The 16,935-nt window shown below is 44.8% G+C and overlaps 1 protein-coding gene across 11 annotated transcripts in view; it reads left to right on the forward strand.

The window, feature by feature from the left end:
- LOC118157205 (adhesion G protein-coupled receptor L3) overlaps positions 1–16,935 on the forward strand; it is a 212,123-nt gene that overhangs the window by 188,587 nt on the left and 6,601 nt on the right. For 5 of the 11 annotated variants that reach the window (XM_035311459.1, XM_035311460.1, XM_035311461.1 and 2 more), the window contains one exon: positions 15,304–15,432. The exons of the other annotated variants lie outside the window; for them this stretch is intronic. In XM_035311459.1, the coding sequence (XP_035167350.1) occupies positions 15,304–15,432 (129 nt within the window). The remainder of the gene's footprint in view (positions 1–15,303; positions 15,433–16,935) is intronic. 11 annotated transcript variants of the gene reach the window in all.

The following is a 16,935-nucleotide window of genomic DNA, read 5'->3' on the forward strand; positions in this document are numbered from 1 at the left end:
CTCAAACCACTCTGAAGGATTTTGTGCCGGTATATTTTCATTTTGCACTGGAGATTTGTTGATAAAGATGGCTATAAGATGCCGTTACTGCAAATGCCTCTGTTCCTATTGATTTATCCATGTGTGTTGCCCTTGCATTTCTCTACATCTTTTCATCAAAGACCGGAGAGCTACAACCAGGCTTCTCTGGGGCTAATTTAGGGGGGGATCAGTTGTTGTAAAAAGGTTACAGCAAGAACCACAGTTCCCCTCTGCCATCCATCACTCAGTCTCAGTGGCAAACCAAATGTGTTATGCATGAAATGTTCACTCCTCTAGTTAGCACAGAACTCTCCTTGTTCTCTGATGCAGCTGAGGCTAAAAAGGGAAGTGCTCTGGCAAACAGGATCATCTTGGGTTTGTTGGTAGAAGAAAGATATCCCTCCCTTTTCAGTTTTGGCTTTTTTCATGCAAATAGGGGAGTATGACCATAAATTGGGAAAGCTGTCAAGAGGTTTTAAGTGGGTAATCTTCATCCCAGTGTGGCAAGAGCCCGTTGCTAGATGTACCTGTTAATGACAGGTCAGTTGGGAAATGAACTGCTGGGGGAGGCATCTTCAAAGTGGATTTCATCCACTTTTTCTGTTTCTGTTGTGTGCCATTGGATGAGATGAATCACCCAAAGGGCCTGAATTTCTCCACAGACTGCATAAACAGCTTGGTAACCATCTTCAAAGGGATGCCTTTTAGGTGGGAAACTTAAGCGACTTGAATAAATTGTACTGTTACGCAGAGGCACCCCTCTCTCTTTTCCACACAAGCAGGCAAACTATTTATTTTGGTTTTGTTTGTTTTCTTTCTTTCTTTCTTTCTTTCTTTTTTGGTAGACGTGCAAAATGGAGGTTAAAACATTTCCTTAGGAGTTAGTGTCTCTGAAGCAGCAGGTGGTCAGTTGTGCTAGGAAAATACACCTGACATCGACAGGAATCCAGCTGCACAGGGCCCCAGATATTTCACACTTTATCCTGTTTATTCCAGCTGGAAAGAAATGTTCATGGTCTTAGGGCTTTGCATAAAGCATAAGTTGTTTCTTCAATCTCTCCAGAGGGAGCTGAAGCCGGAACGGACCAGTGGGGCAATGTGGTTTTCACAGTTCTTGTCTTCCTCTTAATATTTTAATATATATCAAGCTTTAAAGGAGCCGTTTCATTAATGTTTTATTTACAAGTGTGCAATTAAAGCTCAGAGGAGTCAAGTACAAACCTTGAATTGTCTGGTTGGTATCTTTCCCTGCCTGAGGTTGATACAGCAGGCTTGTGTACCCTGTCAGAAGTCTCTCTCTAGGTCTCCCAGGCTAGATACTTTCTACATGAAACTGTCTGTGTAATCCCAAATTAAACATTCTTTGTGCACTGGTATTTTTCCCAGAACCTTCAGACAGCAACCCAATTTCTAAAGTAGGGAAAAAATGATCCTTTCTCTGCAGAATCATCCCATCCTTCAGCTCCTGTTCTGACTCCACATTTCCTAAGCTGTCGCTGACTTTTCATGCTCCTGTCATGGAAGTGGAAAGCAGTGAAACTTCCTCTAACTGGGTACTTCCTCATTTAAGCCTTTTTTCCTTGATCACATTCACAGCACTTGCAGCCCCCTGCTGCTTGCTAATGTCCCAGGCAAGTCTGCTCTTGCTATCTGTTTTCCTGTTTTAAGATTAACATCACCTATATCACCCTATCCCTTTTTCTCCTTCTTCCATGAATCTCATAGGCATGTCTGGAATATCATACCTGTATTGGCGCATCCCTCCTTTGGACATGTAAATGTACCTTTGTCTGATTTAGCAGAAGCCACATTGCTTACAGCTTTTTCCATATCCAGCCCCTTTCACCCGCCACCTCCCCACAAAGTTATTGGCTGTAACGTTTTTTCACCTTTTGCCTGATGTTATTTATCCTACCAGGAATTTCAGAGATAAACCCAAACTTGCCTGATGTAGCATGTTCTGTAATGAAACTTATACTCACTCTTGACTCCCAAGGCGTATGTGAACATTTCAGGTATTTTCTGAAGGCAACTTCTAGTTACAGATTACTCTAAAATGTTTCAGGCTTTGTTCCACCTTGCTTCTCGTCATAGCTTAGTGTGTGGGTTTGGGATAGTTATACCACTGAATCCAGGAGGAAGGGAACAGAAACTGGCTGTGGATTCCCCCTCTGCTGTCAAAGGAAGACCATGCCAGTGCATCCTGTAGACAGACACATACTCCATTTCAGGATCCAGGGGCCTTCCTGCTCCTCACACTCCAACTTTGCCCCCATTTTTCCCACTTGGGTCTGGCTGGATGTTTCTGCCATCTATTTCACATCCACCCTGTGCTTCTCCCAGCAGTGAAGATTTGAGATGGATCTGCTGCTTTAAGGACTTAGTCTCGGTGGTCCTCCAGCTTGTCCGTGACTCCAATCTGTGCTAGATAAAAAGCACAGGCATTACTTTGGGGACTTTCCTCATCTCCCTGCGCTCATGATCCTTTTAATGTTTCTGTTTTTCTCTGCGTTCCTGTCCTGTTATATGTCATGTGTGACACAGCAAGGACTGCCCTTTGTTTATGTTAGGCATGACTAGACTGTAATTCACGGTGGAACAGCGTGCTTGCAAAGTCCCCAAGCCTGCATTTTGTTATCCTTCTTGCCTGACTAGGAATTGATGCAGCTGGGATATGAATGCCATGACTTCCAGCTGAATTCAGTCTCCCAAGTTGCTTCCTCTGATGCAGTTATTTAGACTTTGCTACACCTGAGCCAAGGCTGTGGGGCTGTGCTGAGCTCGGACAAGAGCCACATGGCAAAGTAATGCTGGAGCTGTAGACCAGTGTTGAATTAGCATCCCAGATGTGGTTGTTTAACATCTGAGGAACAGCCTGCCCAAGCCAGACATCTCCCTAGGGTTGGGCATGCTCACAGTGTTGAAGTTATAACTGGAAGCTCTTCCAGAGTGAGCCACAAAAGGTGAGTGGGATAAAAACTGAACCAAGCTGATCACCTTGTGAGCAGAAAAAATAAGTCTTCCTTTGCCTGTAGGACATTTGGGAGACTTAAGAGGTCTTGATACAGACACTCAGAAGAAATGCTGAAAAAATGGACCAAAAAACCATGCTGGGATCCCTGAAGGATGGACTGTTGGCTCGAACTTGTTTCCATGAAGGCTGAAAAGTAGAAGGCATAAAGAGAAAGCAACAGGCAGAACTTCACTTTGTCTTAGGTTCATCAGAAGACGGAGCAGATAACTGTGTGGTTGTAACAGCAGATCCTTTGGTACCTGGGGTTAAGACAGTTTTTAAAAAGAGCAGGAGATTAAAAGCAATTAAGATCATTACTGTCTTTCCAATTCTATTGCTCTTCTGCTTTTGAAGTCTAGTCACGGTCTTGCACAGCACACGTGGATGGGCTTGGAACGGAGTTGTTGCTCAGCACTGTGCTGATGGCAAGAGGAGCAGATTGCAGGGGACTGCTGCAAATGTGAATGTTGGGCTCTGATGGTGTGGCATGGACCTTAGCCTTGGGTACATCCAAGTGTCTACAGCCTGAGTGTGAGGGACAGGTCTGTTGACACCTCGGGAGCGTTACTGTCAGAAACTACTCTGATAGCTTGGACAACCTTGCAAACAAGCAGTCATAGCACAAGACAGCAATGTGACTCCAGCCTATTTTTATCCATGTCTTAGGTGAGAGGTAATACAGTAATTACTCTCTCTCTCAGGGTATGAAACAACGGAGAGAGTAAAAGTCAGCATGAACCCTCTGGTACTTTGTTACCTTTCAGGTTTTCAAGTTAGGGATTTGATGTATGTTTCTAGAGGAAAAGTGGGAGTTACCTGTTAAAGGAAGGAGTGCTCCTTGCTTTGTTGAGGCTTGAGAGCAGCAGAGAAAAAGGAAGAGTTTGTTGTTGGTATGACACAGTATTTTGTTACAGGAAAATGCGCTGATAGAGCTATGCATGTCCATTGAAGGTAGCAGGTAAGGGGAACTGTATCTTCACTCGTGGCAAGCACTTAGTGTATTAGTAATACGTGGTGTATTAGCAGTGGATTTTTCCTCTTTGGGACAATAAATGAGCTAGGAATAGAGCTACCAAATTTATTAGAAAATAGAAACTACTCCAGAAATCTGTTGTGCTTGGTCAAGTGCTGTACTCCTGCTGCAATGCTGTGTGTCTTGGCTTACAAACTAGACAGCAAGTTTAATAGTCCAGTCCCAGTCTTCCTAGAGAAACACAAGTATGTGCACTCCTTGACTTAAGGCTCTGCGCTTTAGTCCACGCACACCCAAAGCAGTGCTCACAGCCTCCACTACGCTCATCCACAGAGGTCTCCTAGAGAGATTTCTTGGTAGTCTGCATTGCTCCCCATGTCCTTGAAGGCAGAAACATCAGAAAAACCCTGAAAGCTGGTGCAGGATTGGAGTCCAGGACCTCTGGCAACTCCTCCTGCAAGGTGGCAAGTCTTCAATATAAATTGTTCCTTGTGGCCCCGGAGCCTGCTCACAAAGGTGAACGTGTATGTGCTAGCAAATGTTAGATGCTGGATGGGGGTATGAAGGCCAGAAACACCATCAAAATACTCCATGTTTGTTCCCATGAAAATGAACCAAAACAGAAAATGGAAACGAGGCCATTCTTTGTCCCTGTCCCTTGCTTTTTCTTTCCAAACGCCTAAGTGTCATTGCATGTCTCAGCTTCTAAGCAGTGCTTCAGAATAAATACTCGATTTCCCTTGGCTTTATTATTTCTCCCCTGCATTCTTATATCAGCCACAAAGACATAATCTGAAACGTACACAGGAAAAAGGGAAATTATTGCTACTGTTTTCAGAGATAATCAGTTTAATGTCAAATTCATGTGGATTTCTTCATAATGAACAGAACAAATTGAGCTCAAATTCAAACAGTGGGAATCTGAGTCAGAGAGGAAAATTAAAATGAAGAACATTAATATCCTGATTTCTAACCCAACTGAGACCTGATTGTTTCCTAAATGAAATCTCCCATCAAATTCCTCCCACCCACCCAAAAATATAATTAAGCTGTGATTTCCATGCTGAAACCCTATCTGTGCTGTTAACTCAGCAGGGACGGCTGTGTGTGTTTTAGGGAGGGTGGGTGAAGTTTTAAATTACCTTCAGATGGCCATAACAGCCTGCATTTTTAGGAGTCATTTCTTTAGAAAACACATTAGAAGGTGAAATCCTGCCTTTGACAGGAGGCTGTCACTCCAAAAGATAGTAGCTGCAGGTTAGCACCAGGGAAGCACAGAAGTACTAAAGTGAGTCAGTCTGGGGTTGCTCTCCCCAGATTTTCCTCTTCTGTAGGGTGAGATGGAGATGCTCGGGTTAAGCCATCTGCATAGGGTTGGTGGTAGTAGGTGTCACAGTCTGGGCATGACTTGGCAATACAGCAGTGTAACAGAGTGGCTGTTGGTGTGGTTAGAAGGAGAGACAGGCAGACAGGCAGAAGAGGTAAAAAAAAATGGAAGAAAAAGAAAGTGTAAAATAATAATTAAAAAAAAAAAAAAAAAAAAAAAACATTCCCTGGGAATCTCAAACCACAAACCTCTCTGGTAGAGGGGCTCCAGCAAGCCATGCTAACAGCAGCTCCTGCTGATCCCACTGCCCCTCTCACCAAATTATACCCCACAAAACTGCCAGTGCCTGTGCCCAGCAAAAGCAAAAACAAAAAAACAAAAAAACAAAACAAAAACAGTTCCTATCCCGCAAATTAGCCTAAACTGCCCAGGAATGGCTTAACCTGGTTCAGCATTTTTTTCCAGTTGCTGGCTTCAGAGCAGGGATCCAGGCTGCCATGCAAGCCGTGTCAGCCCCTGTTCATGAGCTTAAATAATTTCTCCGTGGTGAGCCATCCCCATACGCTTCAAAGAGTGATTGTTGCTCATCTGAGCCCATTGAAAAGCTGACCCTTTGCTGGCAGTGCCTAGAGAAAGTGGAGGGCAGGTGGAAATGTGGAACGTGGAAGCGCTGCCGTTGTCAGGTGTCAGTCTTTTCTCAAGTGGCTCATTCTCTCCCTGATGGATTTATGTGACCAGTGTGACAGTCAGATTTCTGCTGAATTTATGTTGCATATAAGACAAATAGTGAGCAGTTGAGCTCTGGGAGAGGTGGGGATGCCTCTGCTCATCTCAATAGGATATTCAGAGGGCGCCATGAATTGATATATCACAGTCAGGCTAAATGGTTCTCACCTGCTCTGAGTAACACCAATCACTCTTCTCATGGCTGGAAGATATTAGAGAACAAATTCTTTCTCTGGTTTCTTTCCATTTGTTTCCTTTTTACAGTTAGCAGCAAGCAGTGCTCCAGTTTCTCCTGTGAAGCCAGTCAGTTTTCATATCGTGTCTGTCACGAAGATAGTTTGTCTGCTTTTTTGTTTGTTGTTTTGTTTTGTTTTCATCATAAATGAGCAGGATGTGGCTGTATGAACACACAAGTTGGCAGGCAGAGTTAATGGTGAGCAGTACAATGTTTAAACACATTTTCAAATGTGCTGGGTTACTCTTTTTCTTTTATCCTCATCCCTATCATGGCACTGTGGTCAGCAGGTTCAGCACAGCAGACCGCCAGTATGTCCAAGGTGCCTGTGGCTGCCTTCCTGGTTCATGAATGAACCTGCAGATGCCTAGAGGGAACTCATCACAATATTCCTGGGTGTAAAACTACTTTGCATTCTTTCTTTCTAAGCACCAAACGGTTCAAGAATAATTTGACTGAAGGAAAGTGTCTGTCTCCCGCAGAGAGTTTGCCCTTGGCAGTACCATCACTGCACAACTGGGGACGCGGTGCAGAGCAAGAGGTGCATCTGTTTAAAGCCGAGCTTTGCCCTGGAGATGCTTTAGATGCTTTGTGCTCAGTTTTTTTAGTGCTTCTCAGGGTTTTCTGGAGGGGAGCAGTAAATACAGAGTACTTCTTGTGATTCTTGAAGCTGAGCCCGGGATGGCCCTGGTAGGGGATGAAGCCTGTGTGACCATTTGGAGACCATCATCTGCCAATGTGCAAATCTCGTTTCATCACCAACATTGCTTTCAGTCGAAGTCAGGGCACTTTTCCCCTATCCTTTTTGCAGAGTGCCGAGAGGTTTCTATGCTCAATGCTGCCCTGGCTTACCATTGCAGAGGCAGCAGGTGCACAGTGCTGCACAAACCCAGGGCTCCTTGCCCTTGAGCATTTCCCTTCCCACTTTTTAGCCCCAGCCCTGGGAAATTTAGTCCTTTAGTCCCTGGTTTCAAGGGATTCAACAGTCCTGGAGCCTGGAGGCATCTGATTTATCCACGAATAGCAACAGCAATGAAAACCCACTTTCCTCCCGCCTCAGGAGTATGATTAGCTGTTCCATTTCTGTTCCTTTATGGTCAAGACCGCCTCTTGAGAGTGGACTAGTGCTTTTCTGAGGTGTTTATGTGTCCCCGGATGTTCGGTGAAAGTCAAAGGGCAAAAAGCAGGGTGAGAGTCCCCAGAGGCATCTCTGTGCTAATCCAGAGCAAGCCCGAAGGCTTTTTTCCAGCCTCCTGTCTAGCAGCAGTTACATGAGTGCTGTGGCTTCTGCTCCCTCTCTGGGGAGAGTGGTTCTCAAGAACACATGCTGTCCCAGCACCATAAATGCCTGTGCCAGTGCTCACAACAGTGGGGAGATCCTCCAGAAGAAATAGCCCAGGGATTTCAGAAGCTTGATTTGTGTCAAGACTCTGAAATTTCCATTTTGCCCAGTGCAGGAGGCTGTTTCTTTACCTCACCATCTCACTGCCCCTGGCATGTTTCTGATGAAACTGCCCAAGTTTTAACTCTCTGATTTCGCACCCTGTGTCCCCTGCTTTTTGTTCCCTCTCTGTAACCATTACAGAGCACATACATCCTCCCCTTACACTCCCTGACCCTATGGATACCCCACCTGGGTCCCACACCCAAACGGATGGGTGTTTGGATGAAGCAGTCCACGTGCAGTTGCACTGAATCAGCCGGGAGGGCTTGCTGTTTGCAAGGCACAAATCTCTGCAACCCCATTAAGTGGCTGTTGTTTTGGCAGTATCTGGCATCAGAGTGAACCATCCTGGTAATTATATATGAACTAGAAATGAATTCCAGGGAGCTGAGGTAGCTGTAAGCAAATTAATATTTTCTGTTTTGTAAGAGAAATGCAGTATCCTGTTGGACTAGCGATTGCCTGTGCTGTCTTTTATTTTTTTTTCTGTTGCACTTTTTTTTTTTCCCAGTGAGCCATACATTTTATGCCAGGAAAATTATGATTTTCTGCATCAAGGATCAAAACGTAAGGAGTTTAACTCATATTTCTGCTTACGTGCGAAATGAATCCCAGTGCCGATTGTCTTCTAGTCTGTTTTGCCTTTCTGCTGCCTGGGACTGAGTTAGCTGAGATTTGTTGCAGTGATTTCAGTGAGTGACGTGGCATTCTTCCTCTGGGAGATATTATGAACTGGCTTTGATTTTAGGATTGACAGCCATATAATTGGAAGTTCAGTCATTAGGTGGATCAGATTTAAAGAGGAAAAGTAAGGGCAAGGCAATTTCTGAAATCAGAGCGGGCTTTGGGGAGTATTAGATCCAGCAGAGTATTGCTGCAGAGCAATCTTAATATGATGACTGTGAAAGCGGGAGGAAGAAAGCATGGCTGCTTACACAGATTCCTGTAAGTACAGGCCAATTTCTGCCATAGGCAAGGCTCCCTACAAGTAAGAGCTTAGGACTAGTGAGAAACAAGTATAAAGAGGAACAATGAGGGATAATGCACCTTTGTATAGTCACGGTATAGAGAATTATAAACCCTTTGAAGGGGCAGCAGTGGTAAAATGTCCCATTCTGGGAACGCGTTTCTGCTCTGAGCAGTTGAGAAGGAATCAGTGTAGTGATGGCCCCTATCCTGGGGCAAATATTTATAAGTCACTGTAGACTAGCAATGTGTTTGGAACGTGGCCTGCGGATTATAATCCAGCAGAGCTTTATCATCTGAAATCATTACGTAAGAAAGGAAGAAAAAAGGGAAAAAGAAAGACTTTCCCTGCCCTGTCTCTGCATAAAAGCATGGGATGTTTCATTTTGTTAAGCCCTGGATAGCCCAGAGCTTAACAACCTCATTTGCTGAAATTCCATTTCACTGCAGTCAGTATTAATAGCTTCTCAATGAATAGATTAGATGCTGCAAGTGACAACAAACCTATTTGAGAGAAATTTAATAGGGAGGTTTATTGAAGTTTATTAACTGAATCCTGTTGGCTATTATAAGAACACAGTTCGATAAATCTAAACATCAGAGCATTTGTTGAAGGGAACCAGGAAAAATACTGAAAATGCCTGTTGTCCTTCAGCAAATGTGTGATTTCACTTTTCATAATTGCATTAATTGTTTGAATAAACTGCAAGAGAACATGTGGAAGAGCAGGATTCTTTAAATACATGAAAAATCTGTGTGTAATACAGTAAAGGACACTACTGAATGCTGATAAGGACAGTCACGATGATAACTGGAGCTTTGACTCATACAAACCTGCTTTGAATATATTTTCTTTCCCTGGAATAAAGAAGTTAATGCTAAGTGATGTACAGAGCTAGCCAGCACTTCAAACTGAGATCTGCGCAGCAAGATTGGTTCGGTAACATTCAGGTTAAGGAAATGATTTATTTGCAATGGTTAAGATAAGGCAGATTTGTTTCCTTGCTTGTTTTATCTTTTTTGTTTATTTGTGTTTTTTGTTGTTGTTGTTGTTTTGGTTTTGTTTTGGTTTGGTTTGGTTTGTTTTTTTTTGGATGGTTGGTTTTGTTTTTAAATGAACACAGAGTAAAAGAGTAATCTCTAACCACCTAGTTGGTGTCAGGGATGCACCAGTCACCTGGGCTCGCTGGTGGTTCAGGCACTGCAGTACCTCCCGGGGACTGGCCCGTTCTCTCTCTGCAGGGTGGTCTGAAGTCAAATATATGAAGTGTGAGAAGCTGAGGTGCTTGATTTATGGTGGCCGTGGACAGAAAGATAAGTTGGCTGCTTCGGGAGGCAGAGGGGGCAGGAGCACAGCGCCCTATCCCAGCCCTGTGGGATGGAAGTAGCAAGAGCTGCATGGATGGGAAACTGTGAAGTAAGATGAAAGATTAAGGTTGACCAAAAACACAGCAGTACATGTTTTCGTTGTTGTTTCTTTCTTTGGGAAACAATGAAAAAAGACCAAGAAAAATTACACTTGGGGACTCCCGGGTCAGAGGCAATGAAACATTTTGTTACAAGTCAGATGTGCTTTTTCAAAGCTATTTATTTCTGTTTCTACTGTAATGAAATGATGACATCATAAGAAAAAGTCCAAGTCAGCTTTCATACAAACCACTCTTTAGAAACAACCAAAAAAATAATTTTCATTTGGAAAGCATGGGGTTTTCTTTGGACATTTTTGAAATGCTCAGTTGATTCACTACTTTGTCAGATTCAGTTTGTTAAAAGCTTTGGTCTCTTTTCTCTGCAAAACTGCACTTCAGGCATGTCTGCTGGGTGTTGGGGAAATCTTCCCTTCCCCAGCGTGTTCCCAGCCTGCTGAAATACACATAGCAAGGCTAGAGCCAATTTTGGCATGGGATTGAAGAGATAGAAAGCCAAGAGTGATATGTGAGGGCATTGTTGTCTTTGTGGACAGATGACCCAAGCTCAAGCCATTTGCAGCCTGGTTGGGCCATGCTGAATGACGTTATTTTTCAGAAAGTCTGGAAGAGCACTCGGATACATTTCCCTTCCTGCTGAGCAGACCACGCAGATGATTCAAGTTAGCTTAAATGCCTTTGTGTGGCTTTGTCAGCCAGCTGCCCATGAGAAATTGTTTGAATTCTGTTTCCGAATGATACAATCTAGAGTCTGGTGACACACGCTTGTCATCTTTCTTTTCATCCTTTGCTTTTAGCTAGTGTCTAAATTTTGCCTATATTTAACAGGGTGCAGCTTTCTCTTATGGTCATAACACCAAATTCTTGCTCTACTGATGTTAAATACGGGCTCTGGTTGTGGTCCTCTCATCCCACTGAACAAGCAGATGCCCAGGTGAGCCTTTGAGTTTGAAGCCTCATCTTTTTCCCACCCCTATGGGCCACGTGCACACAACACAAGACAGGTTTGGAAAAACGGAGTGAATTTCCTTTCAGCAGGGTATCTCTGGCTAGCAGAAGTGAAGGTGTTTCAAGGCAGCTGAGCCGAAGCCAGCCAGCGTAACTAAGCAAATAAAGAGCACGTTGGTAATTGCATGCTGGGCTCAGGTGCTTCAGGAGATGGCAGAGGGATCATTTGTGTAGGGAATGTTACTGCCGAAAGGGTGCGAAGCACGGACTGTGTGACTTGCTGGGAGAAGTCGGTGTTGTGCCACAGAAGAGGACAAGAGCTGAGGACCCAGCCATAAGTGAGTAAAGAAAAACAAGTGATGGACAAACACTGCTTGCTGAGGGTGTTAGGCACACTGCCAGCCTCAAGCCAGGTGGTTGCCGAGGTTCGCATTGCGAAGGAGGAGAGTCGGGGCAGTCAGTTGGTACAAGCAGCCCTGCTCATTCTGCCTTTCAGTCCCCAGACATGCTTTGGCCATTGCCAGCAGCAGCTATCGCAGCACCAGTGGCCCATCTTTGCTGCACACCCACACGTGAGACTGTGGCACAGAGGGTCAAATAAGCCTATTTACTTTCTCTCGTATTTAGGGGGAGAGTGCTGCTTTGATCCCAGGCTTTCTTTATCGAGCTTTGCTGGCTGTTTAATACCAAGGCCATTTTCATGCAAACAGGGTCATAGTCTGGTAGCCCACCTGCTTCTCGTGCTCGTGCCTCATCTGCAGACTTAATCCATCCTTCCTAATAGCCCTGCTGGTTGCTATAGCAATGATAAAGTGTTATGAAAAAGGCAGGATGATACTTAAATGTATGGCTGGTGTTACCTTTTCCTTTCTCCCTCCTGGGAAGGAGAAACCCAATAATGGGGATTTGGTTGTTGTATTATTGTTTTATCTAAAGCTTTAACTACAGGCTCTCTGGAGCCTGAATGCAGTTCTCTCTCAAAATCCTTTGAGGCAGGGACTGTTGCAGCTTTAAAGCAGCTAAGGAGAAACAAGAGCCCAGATTAATGAATACAAGGTGTATGCCATTTTCTTTTTAAGATGCCAGAGGTTAAATTTTCAATGACCTGCACAGGAGGTGAAGTTCGCTGTGGCCAGCTCACCCAGACAGGAACCTGCTGCTGAGGGCCCAGCCCAGTGCCTAGAAGTATTGAAAGTGATCAGAAAGTGCTATGGGTGGGTTTGTTTTGGCTTTGCATCAGGAGAATTACTCAGCACTGCCATCACAAATGGCATTTAGATCAGTAAATTAAAAAATCTTCACCCTCAGGAATAAAGGGAGAGGAAGGCAGAAGATACAATATTTTTGCTTAGTATCTGCACTCGGGCTGTTTTGTTATACCACACATCTTCTTTTACACACCTGAGAGAGAAAATGACTTACTCTGAGTTTTCAGCATTTGGTGGTGTTTATAGTTGGAACCGCGGATCTGCATTAAAAGTTGCCAGAAATGTTCTAGTCCAGAAGAGCCGGGTTTGTGTGAATTTAGCTCATTTCAGAGCCCACTGGGCAGCAAAGAACCCCCCTGGTGCCTCTAGGCAAGCCAAGCATTGTGTGCTGACACAGATCTGTCCCTTCTTGTCTCTTGTCATGCGGCACAAGCAGCCCTGGTGCTAAACGGTCCGACCTGCCCGACTGACACGGGGAGAAAACCCCATGAGCATCCCTGTCTTAGTTGCAGGAGCCCTTTGTTCTAGACGAGATCAGACCAGGAATATATTGAGTGAGGTGCTCTTTCTGGCAGCTGCCATTTAAAGATGCCTCAAGCAAAAGCATTTGAAACCACGTGGCAGGTATATCCTCCTCTTTCTTATTAAATCTCACAGTGACCAACTTGGAGATTGGGTTAAATCTCAAATGGGAGGATTATATCACTTCTGGATTTATGACCGGCATTAGCTCTGGACATCCCTGTTACCTGAACAAAAGTGAGTCCCTTTCCGAATCTTTTATGGCCCAGCTTGTTCAGAAGTGGCATAAAAGCAGCAACACTTGAATGCAGCTGCTAGTCACACCGGTATAAAGCTAGTGCAGGGAGACGAGTTGTTCTACAGTCCCTCGCCCCACGTGTACATGAGATTAATGGATGAATGCGTTACCTGAAAGAAGGGATTGACTCATTTGACTATGAGTTATATTCAAGGTTGCTTAGTTAAGTGTTCATATAATGTTTTTTTACAGGAGACAGCTTTGTTTCCTTATTTCCAATCACAACAGTTCATCAGTATAGCCAAAACCATCAGGTGAGAGACAACAGTATTTTTTCCAGCTGCATGTGTTGAGGAGCCTCCCTGGCATGCAGCCCTCATGCAGTGCTGCCTTCTAACCATGTCCTGCGCTCAAAAGGCCAAGTGACCTGCTAATGCCATGTGCCTCGGGGTGGGAGGGCTGGGGAGGAGCAGAAAAGAGGGGCAGGGCAGCAGGCTGCTTTCTCCTGATCCTCTGCAATCGTAGAGCAGTGCCATCATGGGACGTGGAGCCAGTGTACGAGCACTGCGGGAGGCAACTCTGGAGCTCCAGAGGTCCTTGGGTTTGGCCAGCTTTTGCTTTCTTTAGATACTCTGTTGGTATGAGCTTTCAGAGGGTTTGCTGGTAAAGGCAAGGCAAGGCAAAGCGGAAGCCAGGTAATTATTTGCAGAGAAGAGGTTGTGCCCTGAACTTCACGTGCCTTGCAAAGGCTGCCTCCACAGGGCCACCTCCACCACCAAAGGAGGCAGATGGTGGTCTCCCCTACCCCAGAAGGGACACAGGCATCCCTGTGAATCTCTGGTTTTGAGGAATTGGCTTTGCGATTGCTTGTTTGGGTTTGGGCCAGCAGATATTGGTGACAGCCAGGTAAGGCAAACAGTTTGACTAGCAGCCGAGCCAGGATGTGGGATGCTGGGAAGGAATATTTGGAAGGATTGCCACAGCCCTGGCATGGCAGCAGGCTGGGGAAAAGGTGGTGGTCTGTTTTCTGTGCTCCTTCCCTTCCTCTTTGCCCTCCGATGGCCCTGTCCTGGCTAGCTGTAGTCACCCCATTAAAACTTGCTTGTTCTTGGGAAGGTTTTGTTCTAATGGTTTAGCCCGAAAGGTAAAATATACATGTCCTTGAGTATTCCCGGGAATTGCCCTAGGATGAGTTTTTGTGCCAGCTGCCTCTCTGGATCCCAGAGGAGTCTTAATGGGGCAAGGGCTTAATAGATTTGTGGTCCTGCAGGTCAGCTAAAAGGAGGGGGGAGGCTTTGCTTCGTGGGTTGATGCCCGTGGTGGGAAACACGGTGGGTCTCAGCAGCCACCTGCTGAACCGTTATGATCCTAAAAAGCACAAGCCCAGAGGCTACAATTACAAGGGACAGACCTAAGCAGGAGGCTGACCGCTGGCTGCGTGGTCAGAAATGACTGCAAGGAGGGCAGGGAGTGCTGAAAAAAAAGGTATTTGCTTGGAAAAAGGAGAGCAAGAGGAGAAGGCGCATCTCCGTGGTCCACTCTCGCTCCTGACAGGAACACCTGCTGGGGCTGCGGTGCTCTTGCTTCCCACCTGCCAGGAGGTACAGGGAAGCTCTCAGGAACAGGAGCTGAAGTGAAACTTGCCCTCTTAGCAATGAGAAAGTGGTTCGTGAAGCAGAGCTCTCCGATCAGTGCCGAGAGCCTTTTGGAGAGGATGCAGTTTCCATCCTTTCTTTTTAATTACGCTTTTTTCAATTTTAGACGTGTTTCAAAGGACAAGCAAAAGAGATCCCAACACATAGTGGGAATTAAATGTGCTGTTTTATGTTAATCTTTTTTTTTTTTTTTTTTTTTTTTTTCTTCTTTTTTTTTTTTTTGTGGAGTGTTGTTCCCCCCCCCCCCCCCCCCCCCCATTGTGTAGGCTGCCATCTTCCTGTGTTTATTTGTAGCAAGCATGTGGGCACAGCCTTGCTTACACTCGGAGCAACTGGGGAACCACCATAAATGTAGCTTATCTGCTTTCTGATCCATTTTCGTTTGCATCAGTTTGGATTTGTGCATCGTCAGTAACATCTGTGCTGCTTTAGTGGCCTACAGTTTTTGAGTCTAATTAGCTGGCTGCTTGTAATCAGGACTATTTCAACTGTTGTCATTCTGAATGTTCTTTTTTCCCTTTTTTTTATGCCACATTTGCCTGATTGACCTTTTTTTTGTTGTTGTTTTTTTTTCTCTGTCTTTCTATCGGGCTGCTCCAGGAGCCATGGCTAATCATCTTATAACCAATGCTCTGCTTCGTCCTCATGGCACTAACAACCCTTATAATACATTGCTCGGGGAATCGGCGGTCTATAACAACCCTTCTGTCAGCATGTACAACGCACAAGGTGTGCTGGAGTTTCTCTCTAATTTTTCTAGTGAGAATTCCATTTTCTGTGGCTTATTTTGGCCCATTTCTTTCTTTTTTTTCTTCCTTTTTTTTTTTTCTCCCTGCACACACGCTTTGTTTTTTTGGAACTGGGCACAAAAATGATCCCCCCTTTCCTTTCATTTCAGTGCATTTTTCCATTTTCCTTAGACTTTTTTTCCATGAGCAATCACGTTCACTTTGAGAGACACTCATCAGTCCCACTCAAAGCATTCATAGTAGTTTTTATTTATTTATTTATTTATTTATTTTTTCTTTTAATCCCCGTGCTTTTGTATTGTTTTGGTCTTGTGTCTGTGTTTTGTCAGACGTATCCATTCCTCTCTTTGTTGTCAGCACATTTCCTCGTTAAACCATTCATTTCAGACACAGGAACACCTTTGAAGGTAAGTGAAGCTAAAATGGCCTTTGACACCAAACTGCTCGTTCGAAATGGCAGAGAGAAATGCGGTCAGCAGCGCACCGGCGTGTCTGCCAGAGGTTACAAGAGTAAAAATGCAAAACAAAGCAAAACCGCCCTTGATCTGTAGGAAAAAAATGACAGCTGAAGTGAGGAGTGGAGGTCGGCTCTAATAAGCAGAGCCTAGACATTGTAGGAAACGTTTTGCCATTTGCAGTAATATGTTTTCTGTATGCTATTAGAAAGCAAGAAGAAAGGAAGAATAGAAAAAGGTGTAGGGGAGACTAGGAGCTCTTGGCATACCCTCCTTGCGGCGATGAAAAGGGAATAAGTAGAGTCAGTCGTACCTAGCTGAGGCTCCTGCTGGGAGATCAGCCTCCTGTCACCTACGTGTGCATCTCTGCTCCAGCCGCGGGGACCGCTGGGGTTTGTAGGCAGATGTCCTGTTGTAGGGACAGGCAGATGTATTTAACCAGGACCTGAGGGGCAGCTGGGGAGGATGGAGCTCTGCCAGCACCTCTCTGCTGATGGCTCTCTCCGGCTCTGCCACCTCCATTTCATTCTGGGGGGCTTGCTTGAGAGGTGGCCAGATCCTTACAGAGTAACGCTGCTTCCAAGCACAGGTATGTCAGGTGTCCCCTCTCTGTGAAGGTGTCCCTTACCACTAAAGGATCCCTAAGGAAGGGAGAATAATGATGGTTATCATGCAAACAGTAAAATCCCCGTTATGCTATATAGCAGAGTATTGTTTCCAACAGAAGTAGATATCAAACTGTATCACTAGGGTATTTTCATTCAAACCACAAGGAAGCACGCGTGTTTGACCTTTTTGCTGTTCATAAATTTCCTAAGCCATGCTAACTTTGTGCAATGATTTTGCTTTCACTAATGCTTTTTCTAAAAGGGACTACTGTTAAGCTTGAAATGCTCTGCATTTTAGGAACTTCTATGTATTGCAAATGTCAAAACAAGCTTTGATATTCTGCGTGTTTCCTTGCATGATAATATTGAGATCTGAGGGACGTTCAAAACACGTTGCAGCAGGTAATGATGGGTCAACAT

The sequence above is a fragment of the Oxyura jamaicensis genome (genome assembly GCF_011077185.1).
Source record: "Oxyura jamaicensis isolate SHBP4307 breed ruddy duck chromosome 4 unlocalized genomic scaffold, BPBGC_Ojam_1.0 oxy4_random_OJ72816, whole genome shotgun sequence".
Lineage (NCBI taxonomy): Eukaryota > Metazoa > Chordata > Aves > Anseriformes > Anatidae > Oxyura > Oxyura jamaicensis.